Source organism: Mus caroli, unplaced genomic scaffold (assembly GCF_978045245.1).
Source record: "Mus caroli unplaced genomic scaffold, Mus_caroli_1 scaffold_8, whole genome shotgun sequence".
Lineage (NCBI taxonomy): Eukaryota > Metazoa > Chordata > Mammalia > Rodentia > Muridae > Mus > Mus caroli.
In genome coordinates this window covers 23,286,554-23,310,457 of record NW_028227263.1, presented here as the reverse complement: position 1 = coordinate 23,310,457, position 23,904 = coordinate 23,286,554, and the positions used below count along the sequence as shown (strand labels likewise).

Sequence of the window (23,904 nt, the reverse complement as noted above, 5' to 3'; positions counted from 1 at the left end):
CCTCCTCTATGGCTGGAGCTTCCTGGAACAGTGCCCAGTAAGTCCAGTGCCTGAATGTCCCTAGACTACAGGAAGGTGCCCTCCAACACTCAGAATTTAGCCGTTATTGTCCAAGGAAGGTGCCGGTACTGATTTCAGCAGCTCAGTGTTCACAGCAGAGCAGCACACAGTAGGTGCAATCACAGATTTGATACACCCATTGTGTGTTTATATTAATATGTTCTAGGGGAGCCTAGCAGAGAGGTAATTTTGTTCTTCTACAATGGCCAGTGTGAGAGCTAAAGTTATGTTTTAAGTTTTAATTACTATGCCTAAAAGAGTCAAACAACAAAAATGCCTCTTGCCTGTAAGCCCCTTGCCCAAGGACAGACACTGCCAGTGCAGGCTCTTGTTTATGTAAGATAACAAGCCACATGCTTTCACTCCTTTAAACAAGTTTGGTTGACCCAAACTGCACCAGATATGCTTGATATGTAGGAGGGAGTTATGTAGGCAGGAAATACATCAGGATGTACTCTTGTGCCTGATTGGATGTAGGCAGGAGGTGTGCAGACAGAAGTATGTTGAGATATATGCTTGGCCCTGATTGGACCTCTTGGGAAATACATAGCCTTATGGGTATACCTGTATGAACCTCTGCAAAAATGAGACTCATCACCATTTTCTGGAAGCCTAGGAATGGATCTGACCAGAGTCCATCCCCCTGGCTAGTATTTAATTAAAGCTTGCCTCAAATTTGGCTCATAAAACTGTGGCAGTGGTCTTATACTCGCATGGCAGGATCAACACTAGTATCAGTGATGCAACTGATGAAAATAGCCTTCAAGTCTTAGGCTCACATATAATTTGGCAGCTCGATGGCCACTCTATTTCATAGGACATGAAGTCTTCCACTATGATTCTGGTATGGCAAGTCCCAATCTCCTCTTTTCTCCAGAACTTCTCCATTAGAGGAGGCTCATGTCTCAAGGCTCCTCTGTTCTTTGAGCATCCTTTCTAGGATCTGGATCTTCCTTTACTGTCTTTTGCATTGGGTAGATATAGAGAATCAAGTAGTTCCTTTGAAACTTGCTGCTCTATTGTAAGTCACTCCGTCTCCGTCCTTTACAAAGAGGTTCCTCCAACTAAAGAGTGCACATGGAGGGACCCATGGCTCCAGCTGCATATGTAGTAGAGGATGGCCTTGTTGGTCATCAATGGGAGGAGAGGACCTTGGTCCTGTGAAGGCTCAATGCCTTAGTGTAGGGGAATACCAGGGCCAGGAAGCCAGAGCGGGTGGGCTGGTGAGCAGGGGGAGGGGGAGGGGATGGGGGGTTTACGGAGGGGAAACCAGGAAAGGGGATAAATTTTGAAAGGGAAATAAAGAAAATATCTAATAAAAACAAACCAAGACAAACAAATAAACAAAAAGAACAAAACAAAGAGGCTCCTCCAGTTAGCAGTCTTTGGAAATACCTGTCTTGATTTGTCCATCACTCTGCAGATCTACCACTCAGAATTAGAGGCCATGCTGTTTGTGTTTGTTTGAGACAGGGTCTTTCCACATAACCCTGGCTGTCCTGGAACTCACTATGTAGAGTAGGCTGGTCTTGAACTCACAGAGATCTAATGGCCTCTACCTTTACCTCTGCCTCTGCCTCTGCCTCTGCCTCTGCCTCTGCTTCCTGAATACTGGGATTAAAGTTATGTACCCACACACCCACCCTCTCATCCTTTTGAGAGCAGAGGGCCGATGCAAGGGAGATAATTGTTTGCTTTTATAAGTGTCCACTGACATCCATAATTAATGATTGGGTTACAAGAGTGGGGAACGGATGTTTATTGAGCACCTACTGTGTATCAGGTATTCTTTTGGTATATCAGCAATGTTTGTGAACCAAACAGACAGAAGCATTTGCCACTATAGATTTACGTTCTACTGACGATGGTAGTAATTCTGACAGTGGTGGTGCTCTTATCACTTTGAGATCTTATAAGATCTCTGTGCCAGGACCTTATGAGTGTTCTGTTTGGATTAGCACCATTTGTTCTCTGATGCTACTACTATCACCCCCTTCTTAAAGGTGACAGGACAAAGGTGACAGGAGTAACAGGATAAAAGGCTGGAGTAACTTGGTAGAGTCACAGTTTGTAAGGGTTACTTACTGTGTCAAATTTGATTTAGAGATGCATGATTTGTGGCTCTTTGGATATGTGATAGTTTGGATGAAAATGGCCCCCATAGACTCACGGGGAATGGCAATCTTGGGAGGCGTGGCCTTGTTGGGTTAGATGTAGCATTCACTAGGGGTAGGCTTTGAGGGCTCAGAAGCTCAAGGCAGGCAGGCCCAGAGTTACTCTCTTCCTGCTGCCTGGGAGTCCAATGTAGAACACCCAGCTACCTCTCCAGTACAATGTCTGCCTGCCTGCTGCCATGCTTCCTGTCACAATGGCAATAGAGTACACCTCTGAACCTGTAAGCCAGCCCTAGTTCAATGCTATCCTTTGTAAGAGTTGCATGGTCACAGTGTCTCTTCACAGCAACAGAAACTCTAAGACAGGATGGAACTTAGGGCCTTGAACATGTTAGGCAAGTGTCCTACTATTGTGCTGTGCCCCCAGCCTTGATTTGGGGCTCATAATGGCTTGATTCTGAACCCGCACATTCTGGCTTGTCTCAGGGTCTTGGGCGCCCATGTGTTTGAGTAGGTTAACAATTTCTCCACTTGCTTTCTCACTTCCCCCTAAGTGCCAGTTTTCTTCCCTTCCTTTCACTGTGAACTGCTGACCTCAGTGTTGGGAGGTCACCCCACCTGTCCCCCGATCACCTACTCGTCCATGAACGAGTGGGCATCAGTGGGATTCTTAGAGTTCCCATGAGCTTGCCATTTCTCCTGTGCCCTCTCCTCTTGCAGGCTTCAGAACTGTGAGACCCTCCAGATCTCAGAGGTATCTCTAGCAGGAGCACCTATGCTCAGTTGATTCTTCTGCAGTCTTGACTCCCATTCGTTCTTCACTACTGGCCCCGCCCACCTCTGCCCCGCCCCTCCCACCTCCATTCCATTCACACTCCCTTATCATCTCTCATGTTCTTTGAACAGATACTAATTGCCATGGAAGGATTGTGCTATGGACTGCCATGCTCTATGTGGTATTAATTGGCAATGCAATTCTGCAAGTTAGTTGTTTATGATAACTCTCTTGTATCTGTGTGGGAATTATAAGTAAAGAAGGCTGGGCGACTTTGCCAAGATGTGATCTTGGAAAGCTGTTTGTGGCTTGGAGGAGGTGAATCAGGACTTGCAATCTGGTTTAATGATTCCAGCTGCTTCTTGTAACAGTGTTCTCTGTTTTGGGGTACATACATCTCCCTAAACTTCCCCCTTCCTTCCTCTTCCTCCTTCCCTTCTTCCTCCTCCTCTTCCTCCTCGGCACAGAGTCCCTCCATGTAGTCCAGGCTACCCTGGAACTGTATACTCCAGGCTACCTTAAAACTTAGATTCCTCCTGTCTCAGCCTCCTGAGTACCAGGACCGCAGGCAGCTGCAGCACTCCTCATTTTGAGATAACATTTCCAAAATGGCTACCAGAGGTTCATAGCGGCATAAACATATTCTTCCTCTTTCCACAGAAAAGAACTAAAACTTGAATCTTATGATTGCATTGGTATAAAGACAAATACATTAACATTGCATACTAGAATATTTACCTCAACCCCACATCCCAGAGTTTCTCCCCCTGTGGTTTTAAAAACACTAAAATACTTTCACAAGCTCCCAAGATGGGTCCTGTGCAAGGCACAGTCAAAGAAGGCAGTCCCGATTTTCACACTAGCCTCTCAGCAGCCAGGCACTCCTCTAGAGTGCTCTGTGGACACAGGGGAACAGTCCAGAGGCAGCATCTTGTGGCAGGTGCAGCTCTGAATTCTGTCAGGAGAAAGTGTCCTGAGGAGATTAAAGGGGCATTAGTTCCGAGCAATAATAAAGACCTTCTCTCCTAAAGTCTTTGAGCCCCAGCTGTGGGAGTCGAGCCTAATTTTAATCTCATTAGTGGCATGTATCCACACACACACACATGCGTATGTACATTAGACGTGCTTATATAACCCTGCAGACAAAAGTGCTCCCCTTTCTTCCCCCTCTTTGCTATCTTCCTCTACCATATGCTAAACTGCTTTATCATATGGCTCACAGAGAGCTGAGAGTCCCTGCTACCTGTCCTCCTAATCCTCTTCCAGGGAGCCTTTGCTGTCTGATCTTGGCTTCCTGCTGGCTCTGTAGTTCTGTCCCAATTATGGTGTCTTTTCCCTCAGCTCCCAAGCTTCCATATGCAATTCTGACTGCAGTGCAATTCTTGCAGGCTCATCTTTCTAAATCACTTCCCCCCCCCCCCGATTTCCCAGGTCTCTGCTTGACAGACTGACTTGACGCTTCCTTCAGTCCTCTGAAGATAGTGAATTGCAAAACAGAATAAGGTCCTTTTTTTTTTCCTCAACAAAATTAATTACATTGAGGGAAATTATCAGGAACTTCAGGTTTCTAATGCTTCATCTGTTGCAGGTAGATAGTCGGGAGAGGAGAGTAAAGGAAGTGGAGGAAAGGAGAGATGTGTTCCATAGCTGTGCATCCTGAGATGCCCAAAGGCAGGGCAAGATGGGTTCTTGACAAGAGCCCAGCAACTATGTCTCTGCCTCAAGGGAACTCACCCGTCACTCTCCGTCCAGTACTGTCCTCCACCCTGACTGTGCATCAGTACTGCCTCTTTCAGACTTTTCTGGGTGGAAATCCCAAACCTAGACTATTCTGGAACTCTAAAATGCCAGAAAAGAGAATCTAATGATCCCGTCTCCTGTGCCCAAGAAGAAGAGACAGCCATACAGGAAGAATGATAAGGTCATGCTTTCCGAGAGCGGGCGTATTTGGTGTAGACAAGGGCTCTAACAAGAGAGTAGGAATGACTAACCTCTCTGGCCCACAGATCAAAGGAAGACTTTCCTTTTGGCCTATATATTCTTTTACACGCTGCCTGATTCTTTAAGGGACAATACCACAGTATTAAATCAGGCCACATTGCTGAAGGGCCTCGGGGCTCACGATCAAAAACTCTGCACAAGGTTTAATGATCTAGGCATGGTGGTACATGTCTGAAAAGCCAGATATCAAGAGATCACAAGTTCAAGTCCACAAAACTCACAAAACTCAAGGGCTAGGATTGTAGCTGTGTAGTTAGGCAATTGCACGGGCATGCCAAGAGTGATGGGTTTGATGCTTAACACCACAAAGGTGGGGGGGGGTGAGAAATAAGAAAATTGGACTCTCAAGTCCAACTTTGGAGCTTCCATATTTCCTCTCCTGCCATACATGCATCCCTTCATACAACATCAGAGATTCACAGCGATGTTCTAAGCTCACAATACATCTTTAACTTTTTCTACAAAAATCATGATAGCAGAAACCAGAGGTCTGCAACCATCTAATACCCAGAGGAGATACTTGAGATATTCAAATGAGGATGATACATAGGGTTAGAGGAGGCATGGCTTGCTTCACCTTATCTATCTCCCCCCAGTGTTGTGCTGTGCATTGTGTACTGACCACACAAAGCCCTGTTGCAGAAATCTGTCCTCTACTTCTGAGCCCTGGGGGGTGCATGTGAGTATTTCTGGTGTTGCTCATTTAATTTGCAGCATGGTCTAGTGAGGTAGGGTTATCGTTATCTCCAGTTTAGAGATGCATATACAGGGGCTCCAGCAGTGAGAGACTTGCAGTCATGCAGCAGAGGGAGTGGAGTGAAACCCAGTGACCCTCACAGCATCCATGGTACTCAGTGTGATCCACTCCTGTCCCAGAGAAGCTGCAGGCTCCAGCAGCAGTGGTCTGTCATGTCAACAACAAAGCCGTCTTAGGCTAACAAGGCAGATCTGATTATAAAGAGACAGGCTTTCTTTGTGCCACCTAATTGTTTAAATGAATGACAGACCCTTAAGGGTTTCGTCTCATTGTCTTTTGGTAAAAGGCATCAATTACTGGCTTGTTTTCCTGAGAACCATCTATGAAATGGTAAAATTAAACCTGCTTCTATTTTAACCGGCTAGCTTTTGTCAGGCTTAACATACAACTCAAAGAAATAACTAAGCCAGACATGTTGCAAAGTTTATTTATTTATTTATTAGGCATCTTTACTCTCAGTCCTTTCTGTTTCCTTCTTTTTCTTTCTTTCTTACAAGAACACTTAAGGCTTCTCTTAGCAAATTTCAAGAACACATTCCAGGACTTTGTATGTGGCATACATTAAATCTCTCAAACCTCATAACTGAAGCCATAAGCGTCTCCCCATCCCCCCACTGCCTGTACCCTCCCCCTACCCCCATTCGCCAAAGAACCACTCTCAGCTCCTTTGTAGTTTGAGGATGTTTAGACTCCCTGTAAGAGGCTGTAGTTTTTGTCCTTCTGTGTCTGGCGTGTTTCCCTTAGTGTAAGGTCTTCCAAGTTAACTAACGTTTATTTTTAGCTCAAAAGAAACCTTCAGTAACTATTACCGACCCGTGCATTCCTAATAATGTCAGTAATGAGAGGTGATGTAGCCTCGAGGGTAGAGATAATACTTCTATATATTTCTACTGTAACTCAGTAAAGCCTTTCATAATAGACCCAATCAAGCATCCTCATGAGGAACACAGGCAACAGTCTTGGGTTTAAGTCTCCTTGTTCATTCTCTTTTTCTTACCGTCAGTGGAAGCTGTCTCTCCCATTCTACAGTGGCCTTTGTTTAGTGAATTTGCAGGAGCCAGATATGGCCAGGCAGCAAGGACCTCAGTTCTAAACTTCCTTCACATTTTCTAGCTTTGTCTGTCTAGAGGGTAAAAATTCAACTAGATTCAAACCTAAAGCATGACATCACAGCATCCTTTAAAAAGGTTTAGAGGCTACACAGATAGCAGTTGCTAAAAGTGCTTGCCTTGTAAACTCAAATACGTGAGTTCCATGTCTAGCAATCAGGCAAAAATCTAGGTCTGGGGAAGTACACTTGTAATCTGAGAGATGGGAAGTAGGGACAGATGGATCCCTGGTGAGCTAGACCAGTAAGAAATCCTGTCTCAAAAAACAAAAAGGTGCCAGTATGCCCTTTAATTCCAGCATTCAGGAGGCAGAGGCAAGCAGATCTCTACGATTTATTTTAAGGTCATCCTGACCACACATTGAGTTTCAGACCAGCAAGGGCTACGTGGTGAGACTTTGTCTATAATTCCAGCATTCTGGAGACTGAGGCAGAAGGATCACAAGTTTGAGGCTGGCCAGGACTGGAGATAGAGAGTGACTGTGTCTTAAAAATAAAGCAAAACAAAGTTTAAAAAAATATATAGAAAGCAAGCACCTCACAGAAAACATCAGCTGGACTTTCTGCAGAGATGACCCTGTGGTGATACTGACAGTCACCGTGTCGCCTCCAGAGGAGCTCACACAGTGTGCCACAGCCCTTGCATGCTTCCTCACATGGACAAAGCATACCAAATAAGGATGATGTGTGTTCTTCTAAAACCAACTAATGAAAACGGACAGTTCTTGCGAATTAACTCCCCAGACAGTCCCCTGGCCTCCACTACATGTTCATGTGTATCTGCACACACATAAAATATTGCACACTCAATAAAAGTAATAAAGAAATAAAAATGTTGAATTCTGGATGCACCTGCTACCCTGACCCCTGGCATGAAAACCAGCTCATTTCCGTCACAGACCCATGCTTTATTAAAGAGATTTATATTTATTTTTATTTTATAAAGAAATTTTATCTGCTTTAAGACAGGGTCTCATTTTGTGGCTCAGGCTGACCTTTAATTTGTGGAACTCGTCCTGCTTCAGCCTCACGAGTACTGGGATTACAGGTGTTCACCACCATGCTCAGCTAAGAGACTTGCAGAAGCCTTGCATAAGAATCACAGAATGGCTGGTTTATGTCCCCTACCTTACCATGCACAGCGACTATCAGTTCTTTGTTGAGCAGACTTGAAAACTGCATGGAAGAAATAATTCAGTCCCACCCAGGTCTGCACCTACTTCCAGTGCACAGCATTTCCTCATTATTCTACTTTCCAGTTTTTCTTTGAGATATGCTTTAGCAAGCCAAGCCAGTTTGGTTACCTTCTCCAAACAAGCTATTAAAGGGCCTAAATCATTTCTAGACTGCTAACTTCCTTCCTGCTGACTGAGGCAAACACACTCAGATCCGTGAGCCATATGACTTCATATTAAACTCGAGCAGTCACTGTATCAGATATAATTTGAAGACATCAGGGTGCACATATACTTAGAAAATTCAATCCATATCTCAGCCAAAGGAATAAGCCTTGATGGGTCAGAATTGGAGGACCTCAAGGTAGTGTAGAGCATCTCAGATGTCTTCACACTGAGTGAAGCCGAGAATGGGAGGGCCTCATAAATTAAGAATTCATATAAGTATGATAAAGTCATTGTCACCCTGAGTTTGTACTTTCCATGACACTCTTCACAAACTATACGTCACTGAATCATCACCATGGCTCTGCGAGTCTTTGGTTTCTGTCAGTGTCTTATCCCCACAGATAACATGTTGAAAGAGAATCCCAGCTGGCATAAGTTTTTCCTTCTACCCCAAGTCTTTGGTTATAAAGGGTGTTCTAGTTTCATTTCTGTTGCTGTGACAAAATAGATTAACAAAAAGCAATTCAGGGGAGAAGAGGCTCATTTTAGCTTACAATTCCAAGTTACCATCCATCACTGCAGGAAAGTCAGCAGTGAGAGCTTGGGGAAGTTGTTCACATAATACCCACAGTCTGGAAGAGAGAGGAACAATGCATGCATGCCTGTGTGCTTGCTTGGTCACTTGCTTGCTTGAGCCCAGCTGAATTTTCCTACTCTTAGAGAGTTCAGGTCCTCCTGCCTAGGGAATGGTGCCGCCCACTCTGAACTGTGTCTTACCATATCATTTAACCAGGTGGTTCTATTTTGCGTCACATTGACAAAGCTGACCACCACAAAGGATGAGGTTGTTTAAGCCTCTCTCTTTGTCATTAGTCTGAAGATCTAGGCTAAAGGAGGATTTTGATAAGTCTACATGGCTGACAGCATGTATTTGAGAGGCCTGGACATTAAGGGATATAGTTTCTTGCTCTCCACGAGAATTTTAGACATTAGTAGATGATTTGCAGACCAATTCCACAGGAAAGCTCTGTTGGCTACTGACTAAGCGCACACATTCTAGAAGACCCTTTTATGATTCCCTAGAGGGGAAATAGGTTTCTCTTAGTGGCCATGCCTTTTATACTGGGTCTTGTGCAAGATCTCCTGGAGCATATTTTACAACAATAGTAATTCTACCTTTTCAATTCATGTTCTGCCTTTCTCACATATATGGAGAATGTGGGAAAGAATCTTTTATATACAGGAAAGGAATTTGTATTCTCTTTTTGTTTCTTTGCTTTAATAACCATAGCTTGCTTGGTGCAAAATATAGGTCTTTACTTGTGTTATGTCATTTGGTTTCAGTATAACCTCGCCAGGAAAAATATATTATTATTTTTCTCTATTAGATGATGAAACAGAGACAAAGAAATTGAACTAACTTTCCCAACAATACAGAGAAAAACACTTATCAAAGAAAGAATTGGAATATACAACTCGGGACCTTAAACTTGTACCTGTGTGATTTTTTTTTTCAGTTCTTGTTAGATAGAAACTTCTGGATCCTCAAATTCCACTAGCACTGTAATTCAATTCTTTTGTTACAGAGATCATTAAGATGCCTACCATGTTGCAGAGACAAGGATGCTGATGTTAGCCTTCATCCTGGAACCAGGATGCATCTAGATTTTTCTCAAAATCCTGTCCCCGAGTGACTGAGTGTCCTTGGGAGAGCAACTGGCCAGTGTTTGGCCCACATTTAAGATCCTGACCTTTATCCACATCCTGATGGACTTAGCCAGCTCACCTCCCTGTCATTTTCCCCACCACAGGCCTCTCACAGGAAGCACCCAAATATTTAGAAGGATATGATTTAATTGGTCTGGAATGTGGCCCAACTGTCAGCTCTGAAAAGCCCTGCAGAGAATTCTGATGTGTAGCACGAAGACTCAGTCGCTCTTGCAAGCCAGCAGTGCAAAGGCTGAATACCAGGGTTGCAGCTGCAGCGCTCCTCATTCTGAAATAGCATTCTCAAAATGGCTACCAGAGGTTCATAGTGGCATACGCATATTTTTCCTCTTTCCATGGAAAAAGAGCTAAAATTTGAATCTTATGATTGCATTGGCATAAAACAAATACATTAACATTGCATGTTAGAATATTTGCCTCAACACCACACCTCAGAGTTTCTCCTCTTGTGGTGTTGAAAACATTAAAATACTTTCACAAGCTCCCAAGATTGGGTCCTTTGGTTCTGTGCCAGGCTCAATCAAAGGAGAAGGCAGTCACGATTTTCACACTAACCTCTCAGCAGCCAGGTGCTCCTCTCCAGAGTGTTCTGCGGACACAAGAGAACAGTCCAGAGAACAGTCCTAAGATGATGTCCCGTTCTTGCTCCTAACCTTGCCATAAGTCTGTCACTTAGTGGACTTGGGGTAGGGGACATGGGGCACAAGTGTCACAGCTTCCCTGTGGGGTCTACACTGTAGGCCCAGGACCCTGTGGGGTCTACACCGTAGGCACAGGAACTTCAACCTGACTCTTGACTCATCTCCCCTCTCATCTGACTGCCGCTGCTCAAACACTTTACTGACACTATTTGTGCTCAATTGAATTTGGGGACCCTGACTCCCAGCATCTTTTTTGTTCATTTTAGATGCTTCTGTACCAGCAAAAGTCATCAGGTCGAAACCTTTCTCCATCTCTGCTTGGTAGTGTCTTAGAGGTTCTCTTGCTGTGATAAAACACCAGGACTAACAGCAACTTGGGGAGGGAAGGGTTTATTTTGGCTTACAGTTCTCAGGTCACACTCTACCACCGAGGGGAGTCAGGAGAGAAACTCAAAAGCAGAAACCTGGAGGCAGGGACAGATGCAGAGACTAGGGAGGAATGCTGCTGACCAGCTTGCTCTCCACAGCTTGATTGCTCTCTTATACCACTCAAGACCACCACCCCAGGGGCAGCTCCACTGATGATGGGTTCAGCCCTCCCATATCAATCATCAATAAAGGCAATCATGAGGGAAATTTTAAAATTGGGGTCCCGTTTCCCTCGGATAACCCTAGCTTGTGTCAAGTTGACATGATACAGCCAGCATGGCTAGCTCTCGGCCTCTGATGCTGCTGCATGCATTGTTCCTGTGCCTCTGACCCACTGTGGGGATGATAGCAAGGACACCATTCACTGTACCTCTGCATATACTAAGCTCTGTGCAAGGAAGGAAGGAAGGAATTGTCTTCAGACCCAAGCTCCAGGAAGAGCATGCTTTTCTGCTTGAAAACCAAATCTGTTTCCCTATAGACAATGCCAATGTTATTACATTTTGTGTATTGCTGGAAGTATTGGCTTCTAGGAGAGAGAGAGAGAGGGAAGAGAGAGAAGAAAGGTGAACAGGAGGTGAAGAAGGGAGAGGGAGAAGAAAAGGAAGGCAAAATAATGTATTGAGAATATATACTTTATACACGCACTCATATGGAAACACGCAGACATAGGTGTTGGCTACGTAGTGTCTAATCATTTATAACCATCTGTGTTGAGGTATGTGTATGGGCCATACAATTCACTTGCTTATGTTATATAATCTTGAATAGTCTCTCAAGTTCTTTGGGAAATATGGGTTGAGTGAAGTCATCTACATACTTCAAGCAATTCCAAGTTCTGAGCACTTGAAGCCCTGAGCAGGTGACCTAGATCTAGGGCGTTGTAGCTGCTTTTCCTCGCTCAGATCTGTTACCTCAATTAGTGAACAAATATTGGTTCACTGTTGACTATGTGCTGGGTGTTAGGAGTCTGAGCGACAGCAAACTGTCTGACCTCACAGAGAGAAAAGATTCGGCAGACAATCAGTTTAGTGCTTGCTGTGAAAAGCTCCACGAGGGGAATAGGGAGAGAGCTCCATGGGTAGAGTGGTTCCTGCAGCACAAGCCTGAGGACCCGAGTTCTAGTCCCCAGAACCTACTGAAAAGCCAGGCATAGCAGCATGCATCTACAGTCTCAGCACTGGGGAGTGAAGCTAGGCAGACACAGGCAGATCCCTAGAGGTAGGAATCTAGAGTACCGTGGCCTGTAAACCTGACCAAAACTGTGATCTCTGTATTTGAGCCGACCTGAGCTTTCCAGACATCATTTGGCTGTGTGGAGTGTTAGGAGAGTGGGGAGCTCAGGGGTAAAGAGACTGGGAGCAGAGCTAGTGAAAGTCAACCACAGGAGCCTGGTTCAAGGGATAACTATCCCCCAAGCTTTTCTCAGGAAACATGACAGACGTTTAAAATTCCACCCACTGCCCTTCCTCTCACCATCCTAACAACAACAACAAACACCCCCACCCCCCAAAAAAGGCAACCTCAAATTCTAGCCCTGGTCTATGTGGAGGTGACCTTCCTCAGACAGAAGATTTCTGTGGATGGCATTGCGTTAAGATGGGGTCACTCTGGATTAGAGTGGGCCCTAATGTAATGTGTCCTTGTAAGAACATTGGGACACAAACACAGGACAACAGGGAAGGACACACTGTGAAGAAATGGGTGGAAGTTGGAGAGATCTGTGTATCTACAAGCCAAGAGTACTAAGGCTAGCTGGCAGCTGCCAGAATCTGGGAGAGAGACACAGAATAGATTCTTTCTTAGTTTTCAATAGCAGCTGACCCTGCCAGCATCTTGACTTTGGACTTCTGGCCTCCAGAACTCTGAAAGGCTATGTTTCTGTTGTTTGAAGCCACCTCATTCTTTGTTCTTGTCTGTGCTGGACTGTGTTAAGTGGTCATCAGTGCTAGTTAAATTGCATTTTATATGCCCTGTCTGAGTGGGTTCCCCTGACACCAGCTGAAGCATTTTTTGGCACACCCATTTGACAGATTAGAAAATCAAGGCTCAGAAAAGCCAAGTGAATGTTCTAATGTCACACAGTTACTTTATGGCCTCCCTTGGATGTATACCAGGCATTCTAACTCTCACAACCACACACTCACCATTGCTGAGCACTATCCACTCTGTGGCCAGAGGCCAAGATGCTGGGCACACCTCACCACTGGGTTCTGGCAGCAAAGTTCACCAGGCAAGCTTCCTTCCCACCAGGGAGCCCTGGGGCTGCTTTTCTCTATTTTATTTGCTGTCGCTGGAGTTCTGCTATTTATCACATCTCTCCCTGAAGATTCTTGGGTAACAGATGTGGCTTGGAATTTGATAAGAACGTTACTTCAACACATCCTTCCAATCTGGGTGGAATCCTCACCCTGGAGACGCAGGGACAGCTGGGCAAACAACCCACACCCTCCCTCCGCACTGGTATTAAAGTTTCTGGAAGCTCCAGGACCTGCTCAATGCAATTAATAAGAGATTTATTTCCACTTCAGGAACACGGGGGAAATGTGGCCCTCGCCATTGCTAGTTCTATGGCTAATGATTTGCATTTTGACTTTCACTGTCTTTGTCTCCCGTGGAAGCATTAACTAAGTGTCTGGGATGTGCCTGGCAGTGACTAGATTCTTAAAAACAGTTAGCAAGTGTCAGTTTAGGTATTAAGAAAAAAAATGTGGGAAAGGGACACAAGCACAGGAGAGGTGGCTCAGTGGTGTCGCTGTCCCCTAGTCCTAGATGCCATCACTTCTGGTTTCTCCACTAAGGACAGACAGGGGGCCCTGGACTGTGAATGAAGCTTTGTCTGGATGTGATGGGACATTTTAGCCTCTCTTTTAGCAGGCTCTCCTCCCGTCTCTTGTCCTTCTGCTCCCTTGTACCCAATCAGGATCACCTTGCTGTTCCCTGTGTTCTTCTCTCCAGCTTTCTTGGCAATCAGAGAGCAGAAAACCCCACCTCCATCTCATTCTCTGCCTCAGGACATTGGTTCCCTTTGGTCATTGTCCCTACCTTGGCAAAGGCTAAGGAACTTGGGTACCATTTAGAGAGAGGATGGAGAGGGTAGAGGGTGCACCAAAGACACATCCTGACTCTGTAGCTCGATTGCCACCTAAGCCAGCAGCTATTCTGAGGGCGGAGTCAGTGCGACACAGATAACAGCCACTGAGAGGGACAGCTCTGTGGGAGTCAGAGGCAGAGAAAAGGCTCACTGCAGTGAGAGTCGTCTGACCTCCACATGTATGCCATGGCACTCCAGTACCTGCACACAATATACATGGTGATGTGGATGGTGACAGGAACTTTATTTAATCATGTAAACCTGAATTAAAATCCTGCCCTTACTCCGAGTTGTACTTGGGCAAGCTACATACCCTTCTATGTCCCAGTTTCTTATAAGATGCACGGCAGTGTCTACTTCCTAGAATCGTATGCAAAGTAAGTAAGAGATAACAAAGGAAAAACCAATAGTTGCTCGATACATTGAAAAGCACTCAAAAATATGGTGCTGAGAAGTGTTGCTTACAAAAACAGATAACATAGTATCTTTAGCAAATATGCCAGTCAGATCTCTCTGTCTTCAGGGAAGCCTTCCCAGAAGGGCTAGGTCTCCTTGGAATCTGATCCAGGCCTGTGCTTCCCAAGAGCCTCCTTGAAAATAGCACGTGCAAGGCATAGTTCTTCTGACAGGGTCAAGAACGAAGATAGTACTACCCTAAAGAAAATAACACTGTGTCCATAAGCCATTGGTTTGCTGACCCGGCTTATGGCCACAGCTTGTAGGAAGACGACCCAGGACAGCGGGTGAGGCTGTTAAAGCCGTGCATTGATTAGTCCTATAGTTGTCTGCTCACTTCTCCACCCGAAGTTCAGGGTCAGGGAGCATGGCTGCTTGATTCTTGCTTCATTCCCAGCAGGCTCTTACCGAGCAGAACACACTGAAGCAATAAAGAAGAGAGTGTCTCGAACTCAGTGTTACCAAACCTGCATCCATTCCTGTGTTGTTAGTCTTTACTGATTATTAACCACACGTCTGATCTTTGGGAAGATTTCAAGTTAAGACAGTGAAATTTGATTCCATGGGGGTGATCATCATTCTAGCCACGTGGGCTGCTGTTGCTATTGATGGATGTGTCAAAGAGTTCAACACAGCCTCACCTTTCCTTCTTCTATTGATAGGACTTAACTATTCAAAGTGTGAGGTGGTTGCGAAGTGTTACTTCTTGTCTCTGGGTTAACACAGCATGTCTGTCCAAAGCTGGGAGTGGTTTGCATGAACTCCGGGTACCCAGGGCTGTCCTCTAGGCCTCTTCTAACTGAGCTGATGTGCTTGCTGTCTTTCCCAGGTCATGCTCTCCGAGCGGAAGGGTACAGATGAGCTCTATGCTGTGAAGATCCTGAAGAAGGATGTGGTGATCCAAGATGACGATGTGGAGTGCACCATGGTGGAGAAACGGGTGCTGGCCCTGCCTGGGAAGCCCCCCTTCCTGACTCAGCTTCATTCCTGCTTCCAGACCATGGTAACGGGGTCCAGCACTCTGGGTAGCCACTTCCAGGGTTGCCACGGGTTTGGGCCAGTCACAGTTGCCATCCTGAGGAGACACCTGGGCTGTCTGCCTTGTGGAAACTAAAGGATGCTGGGCCCACAGAAGTCTTGCCACTGTACACAGTCCCCTGGGGCAGATGCTGTCCCAACTCAGGCAAATCGTTTTATATCCAGACAATCCAAGTCTTTTCAAGCATTAAGGGGTGACTTAGGGACAGGGTCTCAGCAAATCTTTTTTTATTTATTTATTTATTATTTTTTATTTTTATAGTCCGGATAGGAGCAGTCAGCCCTCCTAGCCCTTTGGAGGAGCATGCGGACATCTCTGCAGGTTGCCTGGGGCCTTTGCTAGGGGCCTTCCCAGAGGAGGATTTCTTGAGAGCACTGCTCTGAGAAAGCATCTGAGGCTGGGCAAAGGGTTGTAGGGAAGGGCTAGTGGTTTCAGAACGTGACCGCCAGGATGAGAGGGAACATTCACGCACTCTCTGCTGCTGCCCCTGCAAGAGTTAAGATGTCACTTCAGTGCCTTCTGACCAGTCCCCGTTCCTGTCAGATGTTGACCTCCATTCCCAGGAGAAGAACCCCAGCACAAGTGTAAATTAAGGAAAGGTTCCTTCCTGTTATCAAGCAACCCAGGAGCCATAACGGAGTCTCGGCAGGTAAAGAAGCTTGATCCGAGACTGACAACCTGAGTTCAGTGCCCAGGCTCAAGCTGTGAAGGAGAAGACAGGTTCCCACAAGATGTCCTCCTAAAGCCATATATGCATTATCATGTGCACACGTGTGCATACACACACACCATACCTATATGCACACACGCACACCACATGACACACACACGCACATGCTTACACATACACTCACACACACACCACACATAAACACACATATTCACACACATACATGCACATACATGTACACACACTCATGCACATGCACACACACACACACCACCCATGCATGCACATACCACACACACACTCACATACACAACACACATACAACCACACACAAGATAGATAGATAGATACATCAATACATCGATACATAGATAATAAATAAATAAAATGTGTTTTAATTCTAAAAAAAAAAAAAAGAGTTCATCCCTGAAGACATAGTTCTAAGGCCAATGGCCATGGCTTCCAAAGATGGACTCTGTAGGGTTCTTCTAGACCCTTTGCCTTTCAACCTGCACACGGACTTTACATCTCACCCTCTACATGAGATGGATTGGATGCTGTTGTAGTCTGCATCAAAGCCATTTCGTCACTTTCTTTTATCTGTTCTTGGATCTGCTGTGCATTCTGGGCAGTTTGGTCTGTAGTGTTTTCAGCCTGGGATCTGCTTACCACACTCTCACAGCATCTCTACCTGCTTCTCTCTCCCTTGCATTTTCTGGAAATTGACAGCTAGGTCTAGAGGCTTGGTCAGACTCAGCATATATCCTTCAGCAAGATGGCAGGTGCCCCTAGATTCCAGGTGTATTCTTTCAGGAAATGCGTAAGGATCTTGGTGATGCTGGCCCAGACTGATACTCTCAGCACTAAGTCCATTATCTCACTGGAGATTTAAGATGGGATTTGCATTTGCTAGCTAGGATGCTTTTTACAAAGCATTCTCCTTGCTTGCTTTCCGATGATCTGACTCATACAGGAAAGGACAGAATCGATACTCCAATTCTTCCCTTTGTTTACGCTTCTGGATAGTGAATTAGTTCACAGTTGTGCTCTGAGGGGGACTAAAGCTTGGCTTTTAAAGTAAACCTTTAAGGGGAAGGGAGAGTTGCTGTAAAGAAAATTGTAAGTAAATGACCGTTTATATTGCATGGGCACAGGCAAAGGCCAGCAACAAAGGAAGCCAAGTATCTTTAACATTACCTGGGGAATTCAGTTCAGAAGGGGTCCACATGTTAACAGAGTTAGGATGTAACCTTTGAGACTCCCCCTTCCTCCTTTTCATGGCTGGTTCCCAAACTCACTCAAGAGTAGCAGCTCATGACTGTCTGGTAAACAAGCCAGTGGCGAACTTGGAACAGCATTTTGCAATCTTAGCTGTGTGTGTCGAAATGGAGAAGAATGAGCCATTTATGACTAATATTCATTAAAGGATAGCATCTTTATTAGTAATGAATTGCTTTGAGAATAGCCATGTGGAGTGGATTTGAGGTTATTCCTTTGATGGCAAGTGGCCTCCCCCATCTGTGCTTCATTTTTCTGGCACGATGGATTCCAGGAGCAGTGTGCACATGGCTGGAGCCACAAGCACTGGATTTTCCTCCAGGAGTTGTCACATGCCAGGAACACTAAGAACCTCGAGAGTTAGTGGACTCTTGTCCTGCCTGGGGAGAGTATCTGTGACTCTTTTCAGAAAGTTTCCCACTCCAGAAAGTAGAGGAGTGCAACAGACAATTTTCTCACTGGTTGGCAGTAACATGGAGTGGTTAGTTCATGTTCAGGAGCTGTGTTTTGTGTTGGGGATGGGGTGATGGGTGGGAGGCTTGAAGAAATACCTAAGAGAAAAGGCCTGGTGAGGCCGTTTGAGAGGGGAGCAGACACCTAGCCACCTTACCTGGGTTCAAGTAGACACCCAGCCACCTCACCTGTACTCTGGGCATCATCTCATTGCATAAAACACCACAACTTATATATTTTTTCATTAAGATTTTTCATTATGATTTTTTTATTTTCCATTTTTCTTGAGACAGGGTCTTCTCCTACATAGTCTTATCTGTCCTGGAACTGCCTATGCAGACCAGGCTGGACTCAACTTAAAGATATCCTTCTGCCTCTACCTCCTGAGCACTGAGATTAAAAGCATGTGCCATCACATTCAGCCTGATTTTTAAAACTCTATGCATGTGTGCATGGCTGTTTGTATATGTGTATATAAGCCAAGAGTTGGGAGGGGGCATCTGTGGAGATCAAAAGACCCTGTAGTGTTAGCATGTGGGATGCATAGGGAACAAGAGATCAAATGCCCTGTTCACTTGGGATTCCCACTCTACCAGGGAGACAGGAAAAAAGGGCACAGCAACAAAAGCAGAGGGGCTGGCATCAGGGAGACTGGTATTGTGAGATGACTTGTTTTGATGGGATCATCAAGGAAAGCTTTGGTGGTAAGGTTGACATTTGAGCAGAAACCAGAACAGGCAGGGCTACCTGGGGGCAAAACAGTGGTAGGGAGCAGGAAGAGTCCGTGTGAAGGCCCCAGGCAGGAACACGCTCCCTGTGTCTAAGGAGCAGCCAGAGGGCCAGCTTAGCCTGAGCGGATTGTCATGTTGTATTTTGTGACCCAGAATTCCTTTATGAATCAGCTCTCTTTAAAGGAACAACAAAACTATTATAGCATACTGCAAACTTGATAGGTGTGTGTGTGTGCGTGCATGCATGAACTAGAGATGTAGAATTTTGAAAATATAAGGTCCTTGATAGATTTTTTTTAATCTATAAAGTGGTCAAAACATATGAAAGTAAAATTCATCCAATAATATCCTTGATGGTTTCTGCCATTCTTGAAATGACACAACGCTTTTGTTTTGTTTTGGCTTGTTTTTGGTTTATTGAAACAGGGTTTCTTTGTGTAGCTCTGATTGTCCTGGAACCAGCTCTCTGTAGACCAGGCTGGCCTTAAACTCACAGGGATCCACCTGTCTCTGTCTCCAGAGTGCTGGGACTAAAGGCATGTTCCACCGCTGTCTGGTCCCAAAGCTTTTTATTTTAAAAGTTGTTTAGAAAAACAAAACTCTGTCAGAAGTATCCTTATACTGTATTTTCAAAGCTTTCAAAAGTATGTGTGCCATTTTCCCTGTTAGTGGAAATATAGAATATTAAATTTTGTTTGATGTATTCTAAATGTGTTCAGCCTACATATGTACACAGAAAAGGCTGGCATGGCCAAATCAAGACATTGATTAGAGTCAGGGAAGGTTTTATAGATAACTGTCTTTTCCTTGAGTTTCCAATATTTCAGAAGTGTCTCTACCAAGGCAATTAAAATTGGGGTGTGTGTTATAGACACACATGTGCATGCAGCTACATACACAGTCCAGAGGAGGATATTATGTGACCTTCTCTGTCCCTTGTTACCTTTAGACAAGGGCCAGAATGCTCCAGTGATTGCAATATATCTTCTTCCCTTTACAGAACTGAGATTACAGGTGCATGTACCCAAACACCTCAAGTTTTTACACGGGTGCTGGGGATTTGAACTTGGGCCCTCATGCTTACACAGCAAATGCTGGGGCACTCATAGGTAACAACATATGAGCCATCTGCTCAGCCTCTTAGATTTTTAAAAAAATTGACCACAAGATGGCAAAATAGATGCAAAAGCTTTTGGAGAGAGTTAAGTTTTAGAGTTAGTTGCCCATTTCAGGCAAATGGACTTCTGGTGAGTTGTTCCAGAGACACACAGGCCAAAGCATGCGGATATGGACCTATGATTACCGGCCATAGGACTCCTAGAAATTCACTAACAGCTGTGAATATGGGTTTTATCATCTTGTAAAAGGAGCCCATTACATGGAGATTAAAAGGGGCAGTAGAACGAATCTAACAAACACCGAGTAGAAGTTGGTTCCGTGATTGGAGCTGGGCTGGGGCCCCTTGCTGCACAGGCACACAATAATTTCATTTCCTCCCATCTTTTTGCAGTTTTTCTCAGGGACAATTGTCAGCCAGGCACATTCATGTAATTTCCCAACTGCCAGTGGGCACAGGCAGTTAAGTTTCTTCAGCAAAACATCTATTTTAACTGTTTTCTTTTCAATTGAACATATGCACCTTTTTTTTTTTTAAATAGAATTAGATTTCATGAGTCATTGAAGGACAGAAGTTACTTCCTCCCCAAATTTGCTGCCATGGCCCAGCAATAACTCAGCTGCAAGGCATGCTGGGAGAAACATCCACCCAGAATACAAAAGAGGGCAGAGATGGGGACAGGGATAGCTTCCACCTACTGGCATCATGACCATTGAGGCTCCAGAGCGTCCAAGGGGCCATGGTGACTCAGGCCACATCTGGTTTTTGTAGTAATGTCTAAGGAGGTGCTTGGACCTTAGGGCAATGCTGAAGAAGGTTCTCGGGAGAGTCTTGGTCAGAGATGTCAGGGTTGTAAGAAGTAGAATACTTCTCTCCCACACTACACTACCTCATGCATAAACAGAAAAAAGCAGCCAACACTAAGGAAGTCTTTATGGGAGAAACAAAGGCACATGTGTGCTTGACCTTGGAAGGAACTAGGATTTGTAAATTTAAGGCAGATTTGTCTTCTTTCTTATTGTTTCTCTGTTTGTCACTGCTTTTGGCGGGTGTGGCTTCTCTAATCCATATCCAGCAAATTTCCTGAGTTCCACTTCATAATCACAGGAGAGGGAATCTGGTTGATTCAGTTATGTCAGGTGTTCCTTCCTGGCCCGACCAAGTGTTTATTAGGTAACACTAACTCAGTGGGAACCTTATAAAAAAGTGTTGTGTCTATTGGGAGGGCATAATTGGTGCTTCTGTTAACTGGGGGATGCCAGTAGAATCCATGGAGATTCGGATACAGATGCAGTCTGAAGTGCCTCATAGAAAAGAGATGTGGTACCCAAGGGGATCCTGGGAACTTGGCAGGTATCAGGGCTGCTGGGCACTAATGATTAGAGGATCTTGGGTAGGGAAGGAACCAGAGATGCCAACTGGATTAAGTGTTAGGGCAGATAGGGATAGCGATAGTTGGATTCTCTTATTCTCTTGTATTCTCTTGATGGCAGCATTGGCATATTCATTTGATAATTAAAGATCCTTTAAGTCCACAGAAGAAGCAAGGTTCTTCCAGTCCTTGAAAACCTTTGTGTCTGCCCCAAAGGGCAAGAGGAAGCCAGAACAGAAAAAGCATGAGGTCCTTGTGTTGGATTGGGATTATCATGCTGTAAAATGAGAGAAAGGAACATTCAGTGTGGACACATCTCCTTGACCACACATTCACCCCTATGAAGCTCTGTGAATGCACACAGACTTGGCATGGCTGTCTGATGTGAAAGCACCCATATGGAGGAGAAGCTGCTAGGAATCTACTCCGTTTAGGAAGACAGTGGGTGCGAACAACCAACCCGAGGTCTCAGAGCAAGTATCCCGTGTAACTAGGGTGTGAACCAGGGCTTGCTGATGCCAAAGCCAGAGCTCTTATTCACGGTACTTCACGGCTTCTCTGGAGAGAAGCAGATGGCTGTGTGTGATAAAGGGAGCAACTTATAGACACACTGAATTCACGGACAAGCCTTGAAAAATCATTAAAAATTGCTACAGAGACAACTTAACACAATTAATCTTAGAACACAGTACGAGAGTAGCCCACATGGTTGGTATCCCCTCACCAAGGTCTCATTAAAAGTGACACGGGACCCAGGGAGACGGTCCAATGGATGACAGTGCTTACTTCACGTGCACAGGGAACTGAGTTCAGAACCCAGCTCTCACGCACCTGTAAACCCTCCTGCTGTGAGGGAGGAAACAGGAGGATCTCTGGAGCTTGAGGGCTGCCTGCCTCAGGGCAGTGAGAGACCCTAACGCAAAGAAATGAGGCAGGGTGATAAAGCAGGCCATTCAACATCATCTTCTAGACTCTGCACACATGCATGGGCCCATGTACCTGTACACATGTGTCCATACACCACACACACATACCATAATCTCAGAGAAAATGGCAGACATCCCACCACCACCACACAGGCATCATGTCCCACTCTATTTCAGCTATGCTGGGGGAGGATTGCCTCTTTTGCGTTCCCTGTCTCCATGTGCTCTGCTCAGATGAACTGTGTGTAGGCAGTGCACTTATCGTTTTATATGACCACACCCTAGACTCGCATTCCAAATTTAGAAAATTCTGCACAACTATTATACATGACATGTATACATGAGTTTTTTTGTTTTGTTTTGTTTTGTTTTGTTTTTAGCTTTTTGAATTTACTGAGGGAATTTGGGGGGGGGGAAGAAGAAGAAGAAAATAATTGAAAATGCACAGGAGCCCCTTTCAGCTTACAGGCCACGGCAGCAGCACTTTTGAAGAGGCATTTTAAGGCTGAGCAGACTGGCTAGTTTGAAGAGAGAGATGGTGAGTTTGCCTCTCTGTGCTTTTAATTGGAGATGACAGTGGAACGCCCACTTAGGAACGTCCTGGAGTTGGCTGGAGCCAGCTGGAGCCGGCTGGAGCTCAGGAGAGAGGGGAAAGATAGAAATTGGAGGCAACACGTGTCAGTCCAGAGAGAGCCTCTTGGCCGTGACTAGAGGGGGAGGGGCACACCCAATTTGCAGCTGATCCTCAATCAATACTTCTATGATTCTTATATGGGGGAGCCCATCAGGTAAAACCTCATCGAATACCACGGGTTTGAGAACAAGGACCGTCTGAGGCAATGGTTTTGTAAGGAGAATGGGGAACAAGGTCAAATTCCAGGACTGTGGAGGAGGTCCTATAGTTAACTGAGGTCCCAGGGTTTGCTCCTGGCTCTCTTAATGCCATTTCTTCTATTGCATTTATTTTGAGCATGGTTTGAATTAGTTATATGTATATTTTAACAAGATTTTAGATGTTCTAGGGGAAAGTTCTGTATCTTACTCTTTATTATTTTGGCCTCTGTAATGACTAATACACACGTACACACATACATACACACATACACGCACATATGCATGCATGCACACACACACACACACACACACACACACACACATGTTCAGAGGAAGCTCTCAAGTTTGCCTCTACTCAAGGTTTGCTCTGGTTGGCCCCCAGTGGGACTTTCCAAACTTTGTCATTCCTGGCTACTGCAGGATATGAACTTTGTGATATGGACAAATGGTGTTTGTTTTTTATATATAAAATAAATTCTTTAAAATATTGATGCACCAAAGTCAAATTGGATATAGAATGGAAATAGCAGAGTCCAGACTGAGTTTATAGTTTTTACAAGGACAGTGACTTTCCAGTTATGAAGATTTAACATATTTAAGCAATTATGTTTCAGTTTTTAAAGTGAATTTCAACTTACGTACTTATTTTAGTCTTGCTATATAGTATGAGATGGTCTTATAGTCTTTCTGCCTCAGCTGCTCACCTGCTTCATGACAGGCCTGTCTCACCATAGTCAGAAAAAAAAACAAAGGACAAAAACCAACCAACCAAACGAATAAGCAAAAAGCAAGTCGAATAGCCAACCAAATGACAGCAATGACAAAAACCCCATAAACTGAATTTCTAAGACTAATTTTTTTTAATTGAGGGAGGATAGATCTTTGAAAAGCCGTTTACATTTAATAATATTTCTTTCCATAGTTCATTTTCACTTGACACCCCAATCACAATGTCCTATCTCCCTTCTCCCAGTCCTG

At 44.8% G+C, this 23,904-nt stretch overlaps 1 protein-coding gene across 3 annotated transcripts in view; it reads left to right on the top strand.

The window, feature by feature from the left end:
- Positions 1–23,904, top strand: part of Prkcb (protein kinase C beta) — a 341,205-nt gene that overhangs the window by 260,240 nt on the left and 57,061 nt on the right. For all 3 annotated transcript variants that reach the window (XM_021166849.3, XM_021166848.3, XM_085841346.1), the window contains one exon: positions 15,336–15,509. In XM_021166849.3, the coding sequence (XP_021022508.1) occupies positions 15,336–15,509 (174 nt within the window). The remainder of the gene's footprint in view (positions 1–15,335; positions 15,510–23,904) is intronic.